This window comes from Camellia sinensis, chromosome 13 (genome assembly GCF_055761805.1).
Source record: "Camellia sinensis isolate YWXY chromosome 13, ASM5576180v1, whole genome shotgun sequence".
Classification (NCBI taxonomy): domain Eukaryota; kingdom Viridiplantae; phylum Streptophyta; class Magnoliopsida; order Ericales; family Theaceae; genus Camellia; species Camellia sinensis.
Window position 1 is genome coordinate 48,498,734 of NC_138973.1, and position 20,557 is coordinate 48,519,290.

A 20,557-nucleotide genomic window follows, 5' to 3' on the forward strand; every position below is an offset into this window, starting at 1 on the left:
CTTTAACTGTTCACTTTCAACCAACTTGTTATAGCAAAATACTCTAACGCTATGTTTGGTTAGAAGATTTGGAGAGAACTTTGAAAAGGAAAAAAAAAAAAAAAAGAAGTGTGAAATTAAATGAAATTTATGAATATTTTATTCACATTTCACTATCTTTTCAATTTTTCTTTCCAAATCTCTCGTTAAATCCCCAACCAAACACAACATAGAGATACGAAGTATAGAATCAGAATCAGAATCAGAATCAGAATCACAGCGGGAACTGAATAATTACCCGCTTGAAGCCAAATGAGAAAAATATATATATACATATATCTCAGAGAAAACTGCTGCTGTCGCATACAAAATTAAAATTGTATATAATTACAGGAACTAGCATGCTTGATAGCCTAAAAAACCGAGATGTGAAATAAAATGTAGCAGCAACTCAGGATGGTGTCATTCTCACTAAACATCAGCAAAGTATTTTTCTTCAGCATCGTGACTGGCCTCCCTCAACCAGTGGTCATCCAATGTCTCGTCCTCATCGATTTTTGAGTAATCTAAATGCTGATGATCTTCCCCTGACAGAAACTTTTGCTGCATGATGTGGGTGAATTGGTCCATTCGATCTTGCATCTCCTCTGCAGATAAAGTTGCTCCCTCTGTGTGCCTCACAGTGGCGGATTGCTCATTACTGAAGGCATCATGATTTTCTGAAAGCATCTGCTTGAAATCAGAAAAAAGCAGGAATCAATCAGTAAAAGAATGGGAGTGTAGAAAACTTAGTATGGGAACTGCAATGATAAAGTTCAATGAAACACACACAACACAACACACATAGATTAGGCAAGAAGGAACTAGGAATGTCGGTAAAATCATATATCACCTTGAAACTTCCAAATGTTCCCATGAGGTCAGAGAGGGGGAAAAGAGAAGGTGATTTAATTTAACTAAGGAGGCTTTCAAATTTTTAGATTGCACTCACTCAACCTAGAAAAACAAATATTTGAACATATAATAGGTGGCATGATATCTCTATTTGGTTTTATCTCTACTGCTTTTTTGTAAGTATCTCACTGTACCATATCTTTCAGTAAGTAGTATCCATGGTGCAACACTTATAAGCCTAGTATGCTATCGATTGCATTCTTGACTTGTGCTTGTTGAAATCCAAAAATGTGTCCTCAACTTTAAAGAAAGACCATTGAGGTTTTTAGTTGTCTTCACAATGAATAACAAAACAACACCATAACGACAACGTCTTCATTTAAAAAGTAATTGTCCTTGTTCCATAGTACTCGCAATATCAAAAATCCAAATTCATCTTAATGAATGAAAACAAAAGTATGAAATTTTGAAGCCTTTGTGTTACAAGAAGTGCAAGAGAGAAAGGGCTAGAGGCATTGCTTCAGTCATTTATTTGTTTCCCCTCATTCGTCCAGTTCTCATCCACCCAAAATAAGGAGACTGTAAGTTGAAGAAAAACAGCTCATTGAGAACACTAGAATTTCTGCTTAGTTAAGCATTAGTTTGAATCATGGTTTTGAGCAAGGTGAACACTTCTAACTTTTCCCACTTAAAAGGTCAGAACAACTACCTACATCCTCCCAGTAGCATTATGAGCAAACCAATTTCAAAGATGTTTGATCATGTTTCACAGTGTGTTAAACAGGCTTAGGTATGTGTCTAGTGCCAGTATGCACCAAAGCATCATATCCTTCTAACCCTTAAATTAGACACTACTACAGAGTCTAAAAGATGGATATATGTACTAATAAGCGAAGTACAAATAAAAACAAAAATAGAGAATGATAAGCTAAAGTCTACGAAGGAATGTGAATGGCTGGCATTATTAGATATAATCTATGAAGGAACAATAGAAGAACAACAAAAGTCTAAAAAAAAAAATAAAGATATTTGTTAGGAACTAACTTTGTTATGAAATTTAGCAAAAATCCATCAATCACTTGAGGATCCAGAAATGGTAGACCATAAAAACAACACATTAGCCTATGCAATATACTCCCAGGAAAATGATAAAACAAGAACCTCAAACAAGTGAGGCATCTTCTACAATGATTGACTCAATAAAAATTCCATGAAGTGACATCCTACATTTCATTTCTTGCAATTAATAGATGGGTCAATGAATGCAGGAAGTTTTCAACAAGGATCTGATGTGGTGAATTTCATAATACAGCCTACAATGCCTCAAAGAGCCTTTTCCTCAGCTACTTGAAGCAACACATGCCTCTATTAAATCTTGATCAATTAACAATAGCAACTACTGGTGATCTAGTTAGAATTTCACAATTTAAATCAATGCAAACAACTACCAATTGCATCTTCACATTGTAAGAATGTTTCTTAAGAGAAGCAAGACTCCATTCACAATAACTGCATCGTAGGTTATTCATGCTGAACTCAAGTAGTAAAGAAACATAAAAAGCTTCTTGTTTTGATAGTAACAAAAAAATTGAAAAGGACCAGCCTTCACGTTGAAAGCAAGTTGCACTGCAAAACCTAAATTAATGAAGCAAGTAAAGGGTCATAGTCAGCACAAACAATCACAATCCACAACTAAACAAGAAGCAACAAATCTACATACTAGTAAGGATAAATAATAATCAATGCATGAAGAAATAGTTCACCCCAAAAAATTACCCCCAAAGGATGTGATGTCCCATTAGCAACAAGGCTCTCTCCATCTTCTGTTTCTTTTCTTTCTTCATCTTCATCTTCATCTTCCTCCTCCTCCTCCTCCTCCTCCTCCTCCTCCTCCTCCTCTTGTTGTTCTCTCTCATTCCCAACCCAATCCCTCTGAGCCACACCCAATCTCTGCTGCTCCCTTCTAATCTTCTCCACCAAAATAGCCTCCTCCGACCGCCTCATCAGCGTCTCCGACCACCGCTCTCCTGGCCTCGCCATTCTCCTCCCGCTTGGGTCCTGAAACTTCCCCAAATACTCATGGTGCAAGTAGGGTTCTCTCTCCCTCATGGCATCCTCCGAAAAGTACTTCCCATCACAAATCAACCTGTCCATGTACGCCCTCCTCCGGTTCTTGATCTTCTTAGACCTAGACCTCAATTCCTTCGTCGTTGGGCTAATTAAGCTCCGCAGATTATTTAAATGCCAATTGATTTCATAATCGTCTTTCATAAATTCGAATTTTTTAAGCTCCTCAAACGTCAATTGCGTTCCGTATCGTTCTGAATCCACAAATCATTCAACAAAATTACGTTATGAGAAAGTAGATTATAAAATAACGTGTTCTTGTGTATGCATCGAGAGAGAGAGAGAGAGAGAAGAGTACCTAAGAAGACGGCGAGGTCACGGGAGAGGAGGTCTCTGAGGAGGGATTTGCGTTGGGAGGGAGAGGAGGAAGAGGGTTGGAGGGCGCGAGGGAAGTAGAGGTTTTCGAGCTTTGAGAGCCTCTCTGCTATGTCTTCCATGGCTTCGCCGCTCAGACCTATCTTCTTCTTCGTCTTCTCATCCTGCATCTCTCTCTCTCTCTCACTAATTTCTCTCTCTATCTTTGTTTCGATCACTGATAATCTCTCTCTCTCTCTCTCTGTCTCTTCAGCTAACTCAAATTAGGGTTTTGCTCTGAATAATTTCTGCTGTTGCTCTACGAAGGGCACCAAGGATTGTAGAGTATTTTTTTTTTAAAATTGATGTATTGTGTGGTTATGATTTAATGTTAAAAAATTAATGTGATTTGTTATTAAATCTCAACTATATAATATATTATTCTAAGAAACTTTAAGAAAAAAAAACTGTAGAAGATCCTCGCTCCTCCTAAGGAACCGACATCAGAATAGGTTTGTGTTAAAAAAAAGGATTTTATTTTAGAAAAAAGGATTTTATTTTAGATAACTATTTTATTGAGAGATGTATGAATCATTACATTTAATAAATTTTTAAACTAATTTTTTAGTAACTTTTTTATTTTTATTTTTCTTTTTATTGAATGCATAGTTTTTATATCATTATATGCATACATTTTTTTAATATAATTATTATTTATATATTATTTGAATATGAGTTAAGTTGGTTTAATTTGGAAATATTTGAGATGATTTAAATAAATATAATTTTTGATTTTTTATATAAAAAAACATAAAATATGAATTAAATTTGAAATGATTTAGTAAAGAGATAATATAATTTAAATAAAAAAATTATAACTAAAATAAAATAATATATATTATTTTAACACATGTCAACGTGGGGGAGCAAAGAGAGTTCTATAGATACAGCATCCAAAATCATAATTTGACTGGACTCAAATTAAGAACCACACACAAATATATAGAATAAAAATTACATACATCCTGTCTTTTTTAAAATTACAACATAATCCTATATTTTAACCTCATGCATACTCTCTAAAAAAAAATAAAAAATAAATAAAAAAACCCATCTATCATCGCTAGCTATTACTGACTATCAATATCCACAGCAACAAAGTCCTGTCCCAAGCCCAAGCCTTGTTGCTCTTGCAATGGGTACCTTGCCATCTCAACTAATTCAATTTCAACTTGAGGAGGTGCTTCTGCTTCTGCTTCTTGTTGAGTGATGCAAATGATGTTGAGATCAGGAATGGACCGGAATTTGCGACGAAGCCAATGATAAATCTTCATAAGCACATTCACAACAGAACCATATTGCCAAGGACAGATATCCATGCACATGATCATGAAATAGGCAACCAAAAAATGTGGTGGTGGCAAAAAGATTGAGCAAAGCAATGATAAAGCCACATGAGCCGAGAAGTCTCCCGCTCGCAAGCGAATTATTGGATTGGCAGTGACTTTCATATTGAGCTTAAGCTTGGCAGAAGTGAGGAGGAAGAGCAATACAACAATGGTTGTAAGAAGTAAGAAGGCCAACTTGAGGATGAAATGGTGATTTGAGTCCAAAAGATCATTTTGGTTCCAATTAAGCTCAAATTGGAAGTGTGTGAGCTTAGAGAGGAGGCTTATGAGAGGTGGGATGGAATACCTGAGATCCATGTAACAGGACTTTCTTTTTTTTTTTGGGCTTCTAACAGCTTATTGCAATTTGATCATAGGAGATTGGAGTGCCTAATAGCTATATATACACACTTGTAGGGCCTACAGCCAAATGGTTTAAGGATTAAAAAGATGGCCTACTGCCAAGATGGTTTAAGGACTCAAAAGGAGGCCTACTGCCAAAATGGTTTATGGATTCAAGAGAGTGAAGTTAAAGGTTCAATGGGTCCCATTCAGGAAAAAAAATTAAAAAAAAAAAAAAGAACAAACAGAGAAGAAAGGTTACAGGTTCAAATATTCAAAAGGGTCATGGTTCAATACAGTCCGCTCCAAATAATTTGAAAATGAGAAATAAGGGAGGGCCTGGTATGTTCCAAGGATTTTTGGTGTAACAGGGTCAATGCACACGTATATATAATAGTATTGTGTCACTGTCATTTCTCCAGCTTGGAAATTAGAGCATTTCAATCCGAGATATGTTTTAGAGCATTTTATGTATTTTACTTATGTCTTATTTGGAAAGTTGGTTATTTTAGTGGTTAAAATTTTTATATTTGAAAAGATGGTTGAATTTTTTTTGTAGTTAGATGTTATGTTTGTAAGAAAAAAATAAAATATTTATGAATTTGATGTGACATTTTGTCTTATTGACTTTTTAAACTTATTTTATCTTTTCTGAATTTTAACTTAAACAGGCCAATTTTAGCCTTTGCCAAATAAAGCCTTCATAAGATTTTAATAGAACAGGTATCGGTATTTCGACTCATTTTCTGTTAACTAATTATATTTAAAGAGTCTTAGAGCATCTCTAATGATAGAATTAAAAAAATGTGTGTTATATGACATAAAATATGAATAATAAGATCTATTTACATATTAAGTATTTGTTTATTTAAAGAGTGAGTGTGTTTTTTAATGATATAATTAAACTGTTTATTAAAGTATATTATATAAAATAATATATATGCATATATATATATATAAATTAAAAAAAAAAAAATTGGGGGTCACTGCCCCCCTCTACATGTCATTCACAATCCAATCCACCCCTTCCTTTTTCAATAATGACTTGGATCTCTTTTCCCCCCTCTGCACCTGATTAGTCTCAATCATCACCCTTCCTTTTTTTTCTCTTTCTCTCTCTCCTCCATGTTAACTATTTAGCTCTGGGCAGTTAACAACAATTTTAACTAGAAGTTAACTGACTTACAATTTAACTAAGGTTTAACTAAATCATTGGAGGGCAATTTTACACTTGGTTTTTATTAACTGTAACCAATGTGTTAGCAAATCCACTGGAGATGCACTTAAAACATCTCTAGTCGAGTCTCCAATATTGTATTTGATTAAGAGATTTATGAAAAAATTTAAAAAAAATAATAATAAAATAAATAAAATATGAATAAAATATATTTATATTTTACTTAATTTTATATTTCTTTTCTTTTTTCTTTTTTTTTCAAATATCTTATTAAATCCTCTAATCAAACACAATATAAATAAAATATTAGTACCAATTGCTAAGGGTGTGTTTGGTAACGTTTATGTTTTCAGTTTATATTTACAAAATTTTTATAAATTGGTTTTTATTTATTTTTTGATTATTTTTAGAAAAACATAAACTACAAACGCGTTTGATAATTGACAAAATGTTTAAAAAAATTTAAAAATATAAATAAGAGTGAGAAATGGCAAATGGTGGCAAGTGGCGGCGGAAGACGGTGGTGAAAAGTGGTGACGGTGGGTGGTGGGTAGTTGGTGGTAGTGAGTAGTGGCGGGTGGGTGGTGGTGGTGGTGGTGGTGGTGGTGGGTGGGTGGGTGACGATGGCAGGTGGTAGCGAGTGGGTGATGGTGGTGGTGGTGGCGAGTGGTGGTGGGTGGCGGATGGCGGGCGATGGGTGGATGGGTGACGGTGGCGGATGGTGGGTGATAGCGAGTGGGTGGTGGTGGTGGTGGTGGCGGGTGGTGGTGGCAAGTGGGTGGCGGTGGCAAGTGGGTAGCGGATGGCGGGTGGTGGTGGGTGGTGGCGGGTGGGTGACGGTGGTAGGTGGTAGCGAGTGGGTGGTGGTGGTAGTGGTGGCGGGTGGTGGTGGCAGGTGGGTGGCGGATGACGGGTGGTGGCGGGTGGTGGTAGGTGACGGTAACGGTGACGGTGGCAGGTGGTAGATGGTAGCGAGTGGGTGGTGGTGGTAGTGGTGGTGGTGATGGATGGTGGTGGTAGGTGGGTGGTGGGTAATGGTGGTGGTGGTGGTGGTAGTGGGTGATGGGTGGTGGTGGCGGGTGGGTGGCTGGTGGTGGCAGGTGGTGGATGGTGGTAGCAGGTGGCTAGTGAGTGGTGGTGGCAAGTAGGTGGCTGGTGGTGGTGGCGGGCGGTGGATGGTAGTGGCGGGTGGATGGTTGGTGGTGGTGGCGGTGGCGAGGGGTGGGTGGTGGTGGCGAGTAGGTGGTGGTGGCAGGTGGGTGGTGAGTGGTGGTGGTAGGTGGTGGTGGGGGGTGGGTGGTAGGTGGTAGTGGTGGAAGACGATGGTGGAAAATGGTGACGGGTGGTGGCTAGTGTTGGGTGGTAAAAAAAAAAAACTTAAAACTCAAAACGGAAACACAGTTTTTATATTTTCATTTTTTGGACAAATTTATAAACTGAGACCACTGATTTATAAATCAAAAATTTTATCAAACAAGTTTTTATTTGAGTTTTTAAAATTTTTATAAATATAAATAGAAAACTGAAAACGTAAGTGTTACCAAACGACACCTAACTATTTGGATGTATTTTCAACAATTTTCAACTCCAATGGTATTGCTAAGTCATGTGTTAGTGTCGCCGGATGTTGGGGGTGTTTGTTTCAGCTTTTCAGAGCCAACTTATGACTTTTAGTTTTGAAAAAGTTATTTTAGACTGTTTGGTTAAACTTATTTCAAACAGCTTCTGATTCTAACAGCTTATTTTAACTCAAAAAGCTGATTCTGAGAAGCTGCTCACCCCTTGCTTCTGATTATCAGCTTCTACTGTGGACATGTTAATTTATGGTTATACTCTTAAATTTTTTTATTTTTTTATTTTTTTAAAAATAGAAAAAGACTCAAATGGACTATAGATTATTATTATTTTTTTTTATGAGAAATGTAGACAAACAAAAAATAAAAATTAATTGAAAAAGCTATTTCACAGCTTATTTAGCAAACACTACTCAGTAACTTAAATCTATAATCCAACAGTTACACCAAACAGATTAACAACTTCTGATTAAAGTCATAATTTATAATCTGTTAAGTTATAATTTATAAGCTGTTTTAACAGCTATACCAAGCGGGGCCGTTATCTCAGAAGCCAACTGTGGCGAGTGAGAAAGGGAGCTGCTAACTACAGCAGTGGTCCCAATGTACTTTAGTTAGATTTTTAATTATTTTACTCATTTTATATACATATTTATATATACTAATTGGATCTCCGTGCACTACGCATGGGGTCGCATTGCAATTAATTTTTTTAAGTTAACTTCATATGTAAAAACATAGTTACATTTCTAGTTATACAATTGGTGATATTATTCTACATATCAAGATGTTCAAAACATTGAATGTGTCAATTAATCAAGTTTATATATATATATATATATATAAACTATTAAAGGTACTGTTCCTCTTAAAAATAATCTAATCCTTTCATATGATACATTATGTCAATTATAGTATTCTTATTTCATCTATTTATATATCTTCTTTTAAAAATTTAGTTTCTAAAAATATAGGTAAACGATGTAATATGACTAAAAATGTCATATTGGGACAATTTCTTTAAAAATATCATCTAATGATTTAAATTTTCAAAATTCAATTAGAGAATATCTTAATATGTTCAAAAGCAATAATAACAATCATTTGTACTTTGAAAGATCATACACTACAACAAAACACACTTTTGGCGACTAAAATATTAGTCGCCAAAAGGACTGATTTTAGTCGCCAAAAGGATTTGCCGACCAAATACTTTGGTCGCTGGATTTGTCGGGTATACATCGTCGCCGAAGGTTTTAGTGACTAAAGAACATTTAGTTGCTAAAAGTACTTCAAAATTACCGACTAACACGTTAGTAGCCAAAACTAACAACTATTAGCGACGAAAAGAGTATTAGTTGCCGATGACTCCCATTAGCGACTAACAGATTAGTCGCCGAAAGGGTCTATTAATTTGTTTAACTCACTTCTTTAGCTACTAAATATTTTGTCGCGAAAACTGTAAATCTCTACGACGACGAAATCTTTTGTCGCCAATACTGTTATTTCAGCTACTAAATCTGTAGTCGCTGAATGGGTCACTGTTGTTTGGCTACTAAACATGTTAGTCGGCTATGCTTTTTTGTTATGTTTTGGCGACCAAAAATGTTGTCGCCAAAAGTGTTTTTCATTTGTTTTGGCGACTAAAATTGTTGTCGCCAAAAATGATTTGACTTTTAGCTACTAAATAGTTAGTCGCCAAAAGTCTTTCGAGTTGTTTTAGCTACTAAATATTTAGTCGCCAAAAGTGTTTCGATTTGTTTTAGTTACTAAATATTTAGTAACCAAAAGATTTATTTCTTTTTTGGCTACTAATTATTTTGTCACCAAAAACATCATCTTATATTTTTGTTTTGTTTTTTTCATTTTAATAAATTTTATTAGAACCTGTATCTACTGCAACCTGTAATAGGTATACAACCTATATATATTATCACCTATTCCGTAATGCATGTTTCACTTACAACCATCAAACAAAAAAGAACACCTGCTAATGTAAACTTATATAGAAGCCAACTATATATATTTCAATTACAAATAATAACGTCATACATTCCAAATACGTTACCAAAACAATGTCCTCCTTACACAATATTTTTACTATACTACGCATTGTAATGACCATTTGCCAAGGTACAAATTACCATGGTAATATGTACCACGACAAAAGGTAATCTATATATATACCACCAGAGTAATTAATACATGTGGAGCAACAGCAAATGTGAATGATCTATGTACCCCGTCATTGATTCTATACGACCAGAGCAATTAATAGGAGCTCCAAAAATACTATGTACCCCGTCAAAAATTATGTGTACAATTGGTCCACAGTCAACACATAAAGTACAGGACGACAAAAAGCTTCCGAAATTTGCAAAACTGTGAATGATCTTCCGGACAAAAAAATAGAAGATCCACATGTCAATGCCAAAAGCCATCTACACAACAAAAATTATACCCATTAGTTCCGTTGTAAACAAAAAGTTATAGCCATCTACAAAACACAAATTGCAAGGATGTCAATTGTAATTGAAATTGTATTTAACTATAGTTTGAATTTAGGAATTTCAATATACTTTCTTTACACTTTAAATTGTATTAAAAGTGTACATTTAAAGTGCAAAGAAACTTCCCAAGTCAAGCATGAGCCCGAAGTCAAGTTTAGTCTAATGTGTAAATATATATGTAATTTATTCATAAATGTACATATATAGAGATGCATATAGAACATATATTTTTTTAAGCTTTAATACATGCCATCACAACTTCACGAAAAAGTGGTAGAAAAGAGAGGTTCAAAGCAAATGCTAACAATAGAAACAATTTAAATATTGCAATAGAAACTAATCAACACTTGTGGTAAATGTCAAGTTTCTTATCTTTCAACTTCGGAAGTCAATATAAGCTTTAATATATTTTTTGTGTAGCTTCATAGCGTTTCTCACGCCAACGCCCAACGTACGCGTGCTAATTACGTCCCGTCTGACCCCACAGGTCCTATTTCACATGACGAAGCTACTCGTGCCATCCTTACAGTGGTTTGGGGGCTACTTTTAATTTTCGGCACTCAAACGCCTTTTCGGCTAAGTTTATGGCGTTTTCCATACCAACTCCCTACGTACATGTGCTAATTACTTCCCGTCTATCCCCACAGGTCCTATTTGACACAACTATGCTACCCGTGCCACCCTACACTGGTTCGGGGGCTGCTTTCATTTTTCGGCCCTCCAAGGCCTTTTTTCGGCTAAATTTATGGCATTTTCCACGACAACTCCCAACGTACACGTGCTAATTACGTCTCGTCTTTCCCCACAGGTCCTATTTGACACAAGGAAGCTATCTGTGCCATCCCTACAGTGGTTCGGGGGCTGCTTTCATTTTTCAGCCCTCCAAGGACTTTTTCGGGTAAGTTTATGGCCTTTTCCATGACAACTCACAACATACCCATGCTAATTACGTCCCGTCTGTCCCCACAGGTCCTATTTGACACAACTATGCTACCCGTGCCATCCCTACACTGGTTCGGGGCCTGCTTTCATTTTTTGGCCCTCCAAGGCCTTTTTCTGCTAAGTTTATGGCCTTTTCCACTACAACTCCCAACGTACCTCCCCACAGGTCCTATTTGACACAACTATGCTACCCGTGCCATCCCTACACTGGTTCGGGGGCTGCTTTCATTTTTCGGCTATCCAAGGCCTTTTTTCGGCTAAGTTTATGACATTTTCCACGACAACTCCCAGCGTACACATGCTAATTACGTCCCGTCTTTCCCCACAGGTCCTATTTGACACAAGGAAGCTACCCGTGCCATCCCTACAGTGGTTCGGGGGCTACTTTCATTTTTCGGCCCTCCAAGGCCTTTTTCGGGTAAGTTTACGGCCTTTTCCACGACAACTCACAACATACCCGTGCTAATTATGTTTTGTCTGTCCCCACAGGTCCTATTTGACACAACTATGCTACCCGTGCCATCCCTACACTGGTTTGGGGCCTGCTTTCATTTTTTGGCCCTCCAAGGCCTTTTTCGGCTAAGTTTATGGCCTTTTCCACGACAACTCCCAACGTACCCGTGCTAATTACGTCCCGTCTGTCCCCACAGGTCCTATTTGACACAAGGAAGCTACCCGTGCCATCCCTACACGGGTTTGGGGGCTGGTTTCATTTTTCGGCCCTCCAAGGCCTTTTTTCGGCTAAGTTTATGGCCTTTTCCATGACAACTCCCAACGTACACGTGCTAATTACGTCCCGTTTGTCCCCATAGGTCCTATTTCACACAAGGAAGCTACCCGTGCCATCCCTACACTGGTTGGGGGGCTGCTTTCAATTTTCGGCCCTTCAAGGCCTTTTGCACGTATTACCTTCCTTTTTATGCAACAAATATTACAATTGTACTACTTATATTGTACTAAATCAAAATTCATTCCAATTTAATTGGCTGCTACAATTAGTCTTAAATTTGAAATGACATTCAATTGGATATCACTGCTAATATCGTAACTGGCCTCATATTCATAGGCTCATCGTATTTGCTTTTGGGGAACTTCATATTTCATTGAAATCATGTGGTCACCTTATGGAAATCAGATTACGGTCCTTTGTGTAATGTAGCAAAACACCACGTCGACTGCTACAAAGTCTACTCACTTTATGCCTTAAAACCTATTCGAAGCACATAACAAAAACAAAATTTCCATAGCAACTTTAGAAAAGAATTCTACGTGAATATGATCCATATTTTTTTGTAGAAGTTGAACTAGCTTGTCAAACAAAATTTTGTTTACCGAATTGTAGAATGACCATCTGAACCCTCCAAAAGGGTTTTGAGCTGGGACACCACGTCGTTCAAATGATTGTGTTGTACTTGTTGTGCCTCCCGTGCTTTTTTTTCTTCATCGACTTGTTTGATCAGCTGCTCTCTTTCCCTCGTAATTTCCTCCCGATCTCTTTGCCGGTCCTCTTTCTCCTTCAATAGCTTCTTCCAATCTCTTTGATGCTCCTCTTTCTCCTTTAACAACTCCTCGTGATCACTTTGACGCTGCTCACGAAGAACCTCCAGTTCCGTTCTCATTGACTCCATATGTTTATCACGTGCTCGTGCCGCACTAGAAGCTGTGGAAGAGGGTTGTTGGCCTATCCCACATCCACGCAAGTAATTTTTTTTTTCCCCAAGCACTTGCCTTGATATTTCTTCGTGGGTCAATGGCAACCCGCATCGGTGGCTGTTACTTGTAGATTCACCATATCATCCTGTAATGGCAAGAAAACAATAAAGTCAAGATGAGAGAAGGAATTTAAAACAACTTTATTAATTGATATGCATCACACTTGGTTTCAACATTCAATACTCACATGTAGCTCACCACATTTGAGGTCAATCCAATCTCCTGTCTTCTTGGACTTGTGTGCTTTCTTATAAAATTCGGGGAAATCTATATCTCCATCCTCATTTGCCTGTTACGTTTGGAAAATTTCCATTGACGAATTAGTACATGGTAATATTCAGAATCGAGAAGAATCAATCATCCATTACATTACTAAATTAACTTCTCACCATAAGTGACATTACTATAGGAAATGATCGCGATCCACTTGTATGATTATAGGGGAGCATACCCCTATTTGCTTTACCAGCTCTTAAGCGTTTCTAAAAAAATAGGAACAAAAATAAATAAATAAATAAATAAATAAATAAATAAAAGATTAGTGAACAATTTTTACATATTAAAACATAAATTAATTTCAATAATGGAGTTTCTAATTAACTTGTTACCAAGTGAGATTCATCTTTCCAAGCAACATCAATCATATATTTCCAGTCCTCCAAGCTCACTCCACTAGGCGAATGACTATAGAGGTCATCAACACCCTTTTCCTCAAGTTCGAGGAACTCTTGCTTTAGATTGTACCTCCAATCCTTGTATAGCAAATATGCCTTTCTATCGAGGATCTGTTGCGCTTGTTCATCATTATCAAAATCATCGCCGATAACAAACTTGTCCTACAAACATAATAAGAGAATTAGTACAACAAGTAATTTATGCAAGTACAAATAGGGCAATAAAGACATTATGGCAAGATGATTCTCATACTAGCACCGCTTGGATGACCGCATCTTTGGTAGGTTGATCAATTTTTCTCCATGACTTCACGCTCTGAAGAGGGCACAACCGTCTGATTTGAAGGCCCAACTCATTCGTCGCCGGGGTGGCATTCCCTCCTGTGATTGCGTTCAACACCCGATTCACGTAGACATGTAATTTCTCCCCCTTTCTCCTAGTAATTTTTTTCTGCACTCCTTTGCCTAATGTTGGTCCTCGTACACGAGTTGACCTCGTTTTCCCTGGTACAAAAGGGGAAGGAGTCACAAATTACAAACATTGCAAATAAACTTCGAAAAAAAAGATGCTGGTTGTGGGTCCTGTTAGTTTTTTTCCTTTGTTTCTCTTTGTCTTTATGGGGTTTTCATTGCCTTACTTGATAAGTTATGCACCCAAATAAAATAAAAAATATATATAATTTTTAGCTTACTACTAAGTTCAATGCTCTTACCCACTCCACCTGGCTGCGTCTCGTCCACCACTGTTTGTGTATCATCTGGCGGTTGCGTCTCATCAGAGAACGTCAGTGGGGTGCCAATCTCATGTGGACATGCTACAGAGGCTGATAATACGTTGCCACTTGTTGCTCTCTTGCGCCGCCCTGTCTTGATTCCAGGAACCATGGTACCTACATGAGTTAACAGTTAAGAGGAGCAACCAGAAACACTTATTGCACTCTCTAACAGATTCCATGACAAACACAAAAGATAAGAGTTAACAGTTAGGAGTCCACTTCAAAGTCCTGGACTAATATGGGTGGCTTAATCTGTGATGCGTTGAAAAAAAAACAACTACTAAAATTTTTAGGGACATTTTTTCTCCATCATTTATTATTTAAATGATGCTACGGTTTGGTTAGCGTACATGTTGACTTGTTAAGATTCAGCCATGATCACCTAAATTAGTTTGAACATTGCTTGTTTCAAACTATTTTCAACTACGATGTGTACACAACAAAATATAGTGAATTCTAGATCAGTTTTGTGATATAATAAGTGCTCATGCCCTAGACTAATGCAGTATGTCAGTGAAAATCTTTAACCTTGAACATGTAGTCATACCCTCAACTTATACACCTAACCTTCGATACAAAACATGCGTTTTGTCTACAAAAATTAGTGACACACTAAACCCTATAACAATTGATTAATGAAATTATTTGCATAGCAATCTTAAATTTCGAGGTTATGATTTAAAGAAGCAATATGAAATTTTGGAGGTTTCTATTTTTTCTCTGCATAGCAATATGAAATTTGAAGGCTTCTATTTTTTTCAAAAATGATTTAGAACATATATTTTGAAATTAAAATAAAACAGAGTGAAAAGTACTTTGTGAATAGAATGAATGCCTTTGCCTTAAACAGAGTGAAAAGTACTTTGTGATTTTTTCAATTCTTTAGAGCCTTAATCCATGAATTGAACCGTAATCAACCATTCTTCAATAGAGTATTACAAAATTGCCTTTGCCTCAAATAGTTAAAATGAATGGTTGATTTTTTCAAATCTCAGATCTACAAGATTTGCCTTACAGAATGAAGCAACTCGTTTTTTGTTAATTTGCTGACCTGGAGATCAGGTTTTGGTTTTTTCAAATTTCAAGAAAGTTGGACAGATTTACCTATAAGGTGCTGCACCCACTCTGTGTGCTGATCAGAAGTGTTTGATCACAATGATAGATTTACCTGTTGGAACACAATGACACCAGAAAGATATATCAATGAATATTGGACCAACTCATGGACAATGTGACACATTGACAACTCAACAAATTGGCACAAAGCATTATGTAATGGGCATTGAGCACAGATTAGAACCTTTGTAGCTTTTATGATAACAAGAGGAAAACAACAGAAACCACATGGAAGCACAAATGTTTTAAATTTTTTACTATAACATGTAAACACCTGCATTAGAACCCAAAACTGCTATATTCCAAAAACTCCATAGGGTAAATTACCCAATTCTCCAATTTAAAAGTCAAAAGTAAAGTAGCCTTCATAGGGTAAATCATTAAAAAAATGTTAGGTAGTCTTCCTTATTATAGACATAAATACAAAAACAAGATGAAAGACAAGTCAAGTATTGCCACAACGCAACATAGTTATGGTAATAGAAAAGATTGCCTCAAAAGGGTAACATACCCTCAAAAGATTCTTTTGTAAGTACAAATACAACAATCTTAAATTTGAATATCTAAGCCTAGATTATTGTAGATAGAGAGAGAATTTGTTTCCTAAGGTTTGGGTCTTTGAAAATAAATAGGTAGATAGAAAGACAAAGGATGGAATATAATAAGCCTGTTTGTTTGAACCCTTTTTCTAGCAAAAAATATCAAAAATCAAATTCAGCGAATCAAAGCAATTCAATTCTACGATTCACCAATTCATCTACGATTCACAATTATTTCGAATTCAAGCAACTTGTTTGTATCGATTCGAATTGTGAATTGTGCAATTCTAATAACAGAGATAGTAGGAATTTTACACTGATCACTTTTGACATTTTTAATAACCATACTATGGCTAAACCATATATGGAAGTTAAAATGACCAGCAGCACCTGATATTGTTGCCCCTAACCTTCTCGTACATATTGTGAATTATTTCTTTGGCCTATGGAAGAAATCCCTAGAATGACAAAGTCAAAGGCGATAGTTTTGGTTGCGGATGTGAATTCCTTATAATTCTAAGTATGCCCTGTGTTTAGTTGCCATCAAGTGCAGATGGCCCTGATGCAAGGCTTGAGGCAAATAGCTTCAACTACCTTGATTTGAATATTATCTAACTCAGCACTAGAACTAATGACCCTGGCAGACACATCACTTCAATCCTTTTTATTAATATTTTTTAACACAAGTTTAAGAGACATAAGTTTGCAGCAAATCGTAAACATAGGACAGCCCTGCACTGAGTTGCACCAGATCAGTAGGCAGAAATTCTTAGTGATCAGCCCAGAAACTGAGTTACTTAAAAGATTTCATAGACCTAGCCGTTTTTGAATGACTTCTCAAAATGTGCATGTTCTCAGCATAAAGAAAACCAGCAGCAAATGTGAATGTTCATGTGAGACTATATGATGAGGAATAATGCTGCTGCAGTTGCCTTGCCTAATAATGCAGCTGCAGTTCATTGATCAGCAAAACTCATGACATCAATTTTGGAAGACAAATGTTCTTGAATAACCGAGGATTCTCAAGAACGTGTTTTCCATGAAAATCACAACAAAATCAGCACAACATACAAGCACTTGCCGAGAACATAAAGATATACATACTTACAAATTGCAAACTTTGTCCTGAGTATTTCATCGTTATGAATTTTAATACATCAAACAACCATGTAATTGCAGTGTAACTTCTTTTCATGATATTTGCATTTTATGTTGTGATGACCCAGAATGAGATTCTCATTCTGCCTTAATATTCCAGCCATCCAAACATAGTTGAGAAAGCTCAAAAATAATTATAGGACATTCAAACATATTATTCCAGGTTAACACTATCTTAGAAAACTCAAAGGGTGATTAAGTATAAGGTTGACTTTTTATTTTGTAAGACCATATGCTTGTAAGTCATGCATTGAACAGACTATTCATTTCAACATATTTTGAGAAAATATCTTTTGACAAAATCACATCTCTTCTTCACACACACACACACACCTAAACAAACCCACACAACACAAGCTCTTCTAAAAACATAAAAACCATAAACAGAGACAGTGTGGACAAAAACAGTCAAGCATACCAGTCCAACCATGACAGTCATGAACAGTCTAGCACCTAAGCATAGCATTCTTGCATCAAGCAGACAAAGTTCGACAAAAACAGCAGCGAACTGTCAAATTCAGCAAACATAGACAGAGCAGATGAGGAAATCTGCCACAGATTGTTGGAAATTCAGATCTGCCACAAATTGTTGGAAATTCAGATCTGCCACAGTCTACTCACCATATTCTTAATTGCCCCCATTACATTCTCAAAGCAAGCCAGACAAAGAAACAAACTGAGTTAAAACTCTAGGTCCATATCTATATCAAAATCACTTTCTATCTTATCTTCTTCTTCGTCATCACCCGCGATGGATAGTTCATCATCATCATCACAGATGAAAGCATCATCCATAACTTGTACACACTTATTGGACTGAGAAACTTTCATTGAAATAATTTCAGGTTCAATGTCATCCCGACGCAAAACAACATCATCATCAATAGGCTCAGTTGGTACAATAGTACTGGCTTCATCATCTTGCAACACTTCATCAAATTCTGGCACATCCAGCTCTGGCACATCCCAAATTCGTCGATGTTGAAACTTTTCCACGACTCGCCAATTCGGCCCTAACTTCGTATCATGAACATAGAAAACTTGTTGAACTTGGCTTGGGAACACAAATGAGTCATCTTTATACCATCGACTTCTTATGTCAACAGTTGTCACATGTGGTTCGACCCGCAAAGTTCGACTACTACCGGTGTTATACCATTCACATTTGAACAGAATAACCCGATGTCCAAACAAATATGTCAATTCCCACACTTTACAAAGGTAGCCGTAGAACTTTAGCAATTGGCCTTGGTGGTCGCCTTCCACTACCAACCCACTATTTTGACATTTACGATGGTTGTCACGGTCGATAGTATGGAATCGGACGCCATTATAAATGCATCCCGAATATGTGTTCACTAAGGCATTAGGTCCATTAGCTAATGACCATATCTCATCAGTTGCTTCGGGTGACTTTTGATTTCGCAATTGGTTCATCTACACAATAAAGTACGTCATGTCAATTCAAACTTAGAATAAATAAACGTTATCTGCAAACTACACACTGACGCGTTTTAGCTTATGCGATGTTTGAACCATTTAGGAAACTCTTTGCATTGTCGCGTTGCAATGTTGCATGAACTTCCATATTTTTTTTGCAACACGAGCTTGTGTTCCCTAGTTAATACAATGTAAGTCATAAGTAATTGGAATTATGAAGACTTTCAAAAATACACACCATGTAGAAAATGTATGTTGCATATATGATGAGGAATCGTACTCTAGATATTCGTCCACTTCCAAACTATTGTGTAGGACAAACCAATGCGCCAATTCGCGGTCAGCTACGGACACATCAATTGCCCTTGGGAGGTGACCAAAAGGACGGACATTTTGAGTGAAAATCACCAACCCCGGGCCATTGTCACCCCCATCGTAGTTCATTTCTTTCCGGTTAAACACTGTTTCAACTCCATGCAAATACAATGAACAAAATGTCGTACACTCTTTCGATATGTAGCCCTCTGCAATGGACCCTTCTGGGCGAGCTTTATTGCCCGCAAATCCTTTAAGAAGTACGAGCATCCTACATGTACACATCGGCCTGATCGTTAGTATGGTCATATTGAACTATAATTACATGAAAAAAGTTAAAAAAACTCGTAGTTCTACCTCTCAATAGGATACATCCATCGATATTGCACAGGTCCACCAAGCCTAGCCTCGTAAGGCAAATGAATTGCCAAGTGGACCATCACATCGAAAAAAGCAGGAGGGAAAATATTTTCAAGCTTACACAGTATAAGTACGATTTGTTCTTGCAATTTCTCCAAATCAGTCACCCTCAAGGTCTTTGAGCACAACTGTTTGAAAAAAGTTCCCAACTCAAACAATGTGGTCCCAATCTTGGTAGGAATGTATCCTCGCATCCCAATGGGAAGAAGTCGTTGTAGAATGACATGACAATCATGACTCTTCAGGCCAACTAACTTACCACCATTCGCGGTGACACAATTGGATATATTTGCTGCATAGCCATCAGGATACTTAATCGATTTCAAGAAATCAGAAAACCCTATTCGTTCTGCCAAGGACAATGTGTACAATGCCGGAGGCTTCTTAAAAGAGCCATTCGCATGCCTTATCAAGTGTAACTCGTTTCGTATTCGCATATCCTCCAGATCCAAACGTGCTTTGTCCGTGTCCTTGTTCTTCCCATCTATGCTCAATAGTGTCCCAAGTAGATTGTCACATATATTCTTCTCTATGTGCATGACATCAAGGTTATGTCGAAGCTTAAGCGTTTTCCAATAGGGTAGGTTGAACAAAATGCTTCTTTTTGTCCAGTTCGGAGTTGGATTTTCAGTCCGTTGTCCTTTTTGGTTGGTTGGATGCTTTCCATACGGCCTGTACGTCTCCAAATTAATTTGGTCCAGTATTTGTTCTCCCGATAACTCCACAGGTTTAGACCGATTCTGAATTTCACCGTTGAATAGCTTACTTCTTCGCCAATTATGGTTATCAGGTAAGTACCGCCGAGCACCCATATACCCTATCTTACTTTGCAACATCTGAGATGATGCATCGATGTTACAATTAGGGCAGGCTAGGTAACCTTTTGTTCTCCAACCAGATAAGGAACCATATGTAGGAAAGTCGTTGATGGTCCACATGACTGCTGCATGCATTGTAAATATTTGGCCGTTTGAGGCATCATATGTTTGCACACCATGCTCCCACAAACTAGTTAACTCTTCTACTAATGGTTGCAAGTAAACATCGATGTCTCTTCCAGGTGCGGATCGTCCGGGAATAAGTAATGGCATCATGAAGAATCTATCTTTTATACACTTCCATGGAGGTAGATTGTAAGGCATTAAGATTACGGGCCACATGTCCGAATGGATTGAAACC

The 20,557-nt window shown here is 37.1% G+C and overlaps 2 protein-coding genes across 2 annotated transcripts; both read right to left on the reverse strand.

Moving 5' to 3' along the window:
• Nucleotides 1–292: 292 nt before the first annotated feature.
• On the reverse strand, nucleotides 293–3,641 carry LOC114285045 (coiled-coil protein). Its single transcript, XM_082903832.1, has 3 exons — nucleotides 3,299–3,641; nucleotides 2,650–3,194; nucleotides 293–708 (listed from the first exon to the last, which is right to left on the reverse strand). The coding sequence occupies exons 1-3, from the start codon at nucleotides 3,483–3,485 to the stop codon at nucleotides 451–453; spliced, it is 990 nt and encodes a 329-aa protein (XP_082759958.1). The 5' UTR covers nucleotides 3,486–3,641; the 3' UTR covers nucleotides 293–450.
• A 14,243-nt stretch (nucleotides 3,642–17,884) lies between these two features.
• LOC145805368 (uncharacterized) lies at nucleotides 17,885–20,538 on the reverse strand. The gene is made up of 3 exons (XM_082900489.1): nucleotides 19,316–20,538; nucleotides 18,992–19,229; nucleotides 17,885–18,640 (listed from the first exon to the last, which is right to left on the reverse strand). Exons 1-3 carry the CDS (start codon nucleotides 20,536–20,538, stop codon nucleotides 17,885–17,887), a joined length of 2,217 nt encoding a protein of 738 aa, XP_082756615.1.
• Nucleotides 20,539–20,557: the final 19 nt, after the last annotated feature.

Excerpts from the sequence above, each read along its gene's own strand:
- LOC114285045 (XM_082903832.1), bottom strand. The coding sequence starts at position 3,485 with ATGCAGGATGAGAAGACGAAGAAGAAGATAGGTCTGAGCGGCGAAGCC. Across the intron at positions 3,195-3,298 it reads TGACCTCGCCGTCTTCTTAG|AACGATACGGAACGCAATTG; the intron begins GTACTCTTCTCT and ends TTGTGGATTCAG. Across the intron at positions 709-2,649 it reads GGACATCACATCCTTTGGGG|ATGCTTTCAGAAAATCATGA; the intron begins GTAATTTTTTGG and ends GATTTCAAGCAG.
- LOC145805368 (XM_082900489.1), bottom strand. The coding sequence starts at position 20,538 with ATGTGGCCCGTAATCTTAATGCCTTACAATCTACCTCCATGGAAGTGT. Across the intron at positions 19,230-19,315 it reads TGGATGTATCCTATTGAGAG|GATGCTCGTACTTCTTAAAG; the intron begins GTAGAACTACGA and ends GTGTACATGTAG. Across the intron at positions 18,641-18,991 it reads CAAGGGCAATTGATGTGTCC|ATGAACCAATTGCGAAATCA; the intron begins GTAGCTGACCGC and ends TTTATTGTGTAG.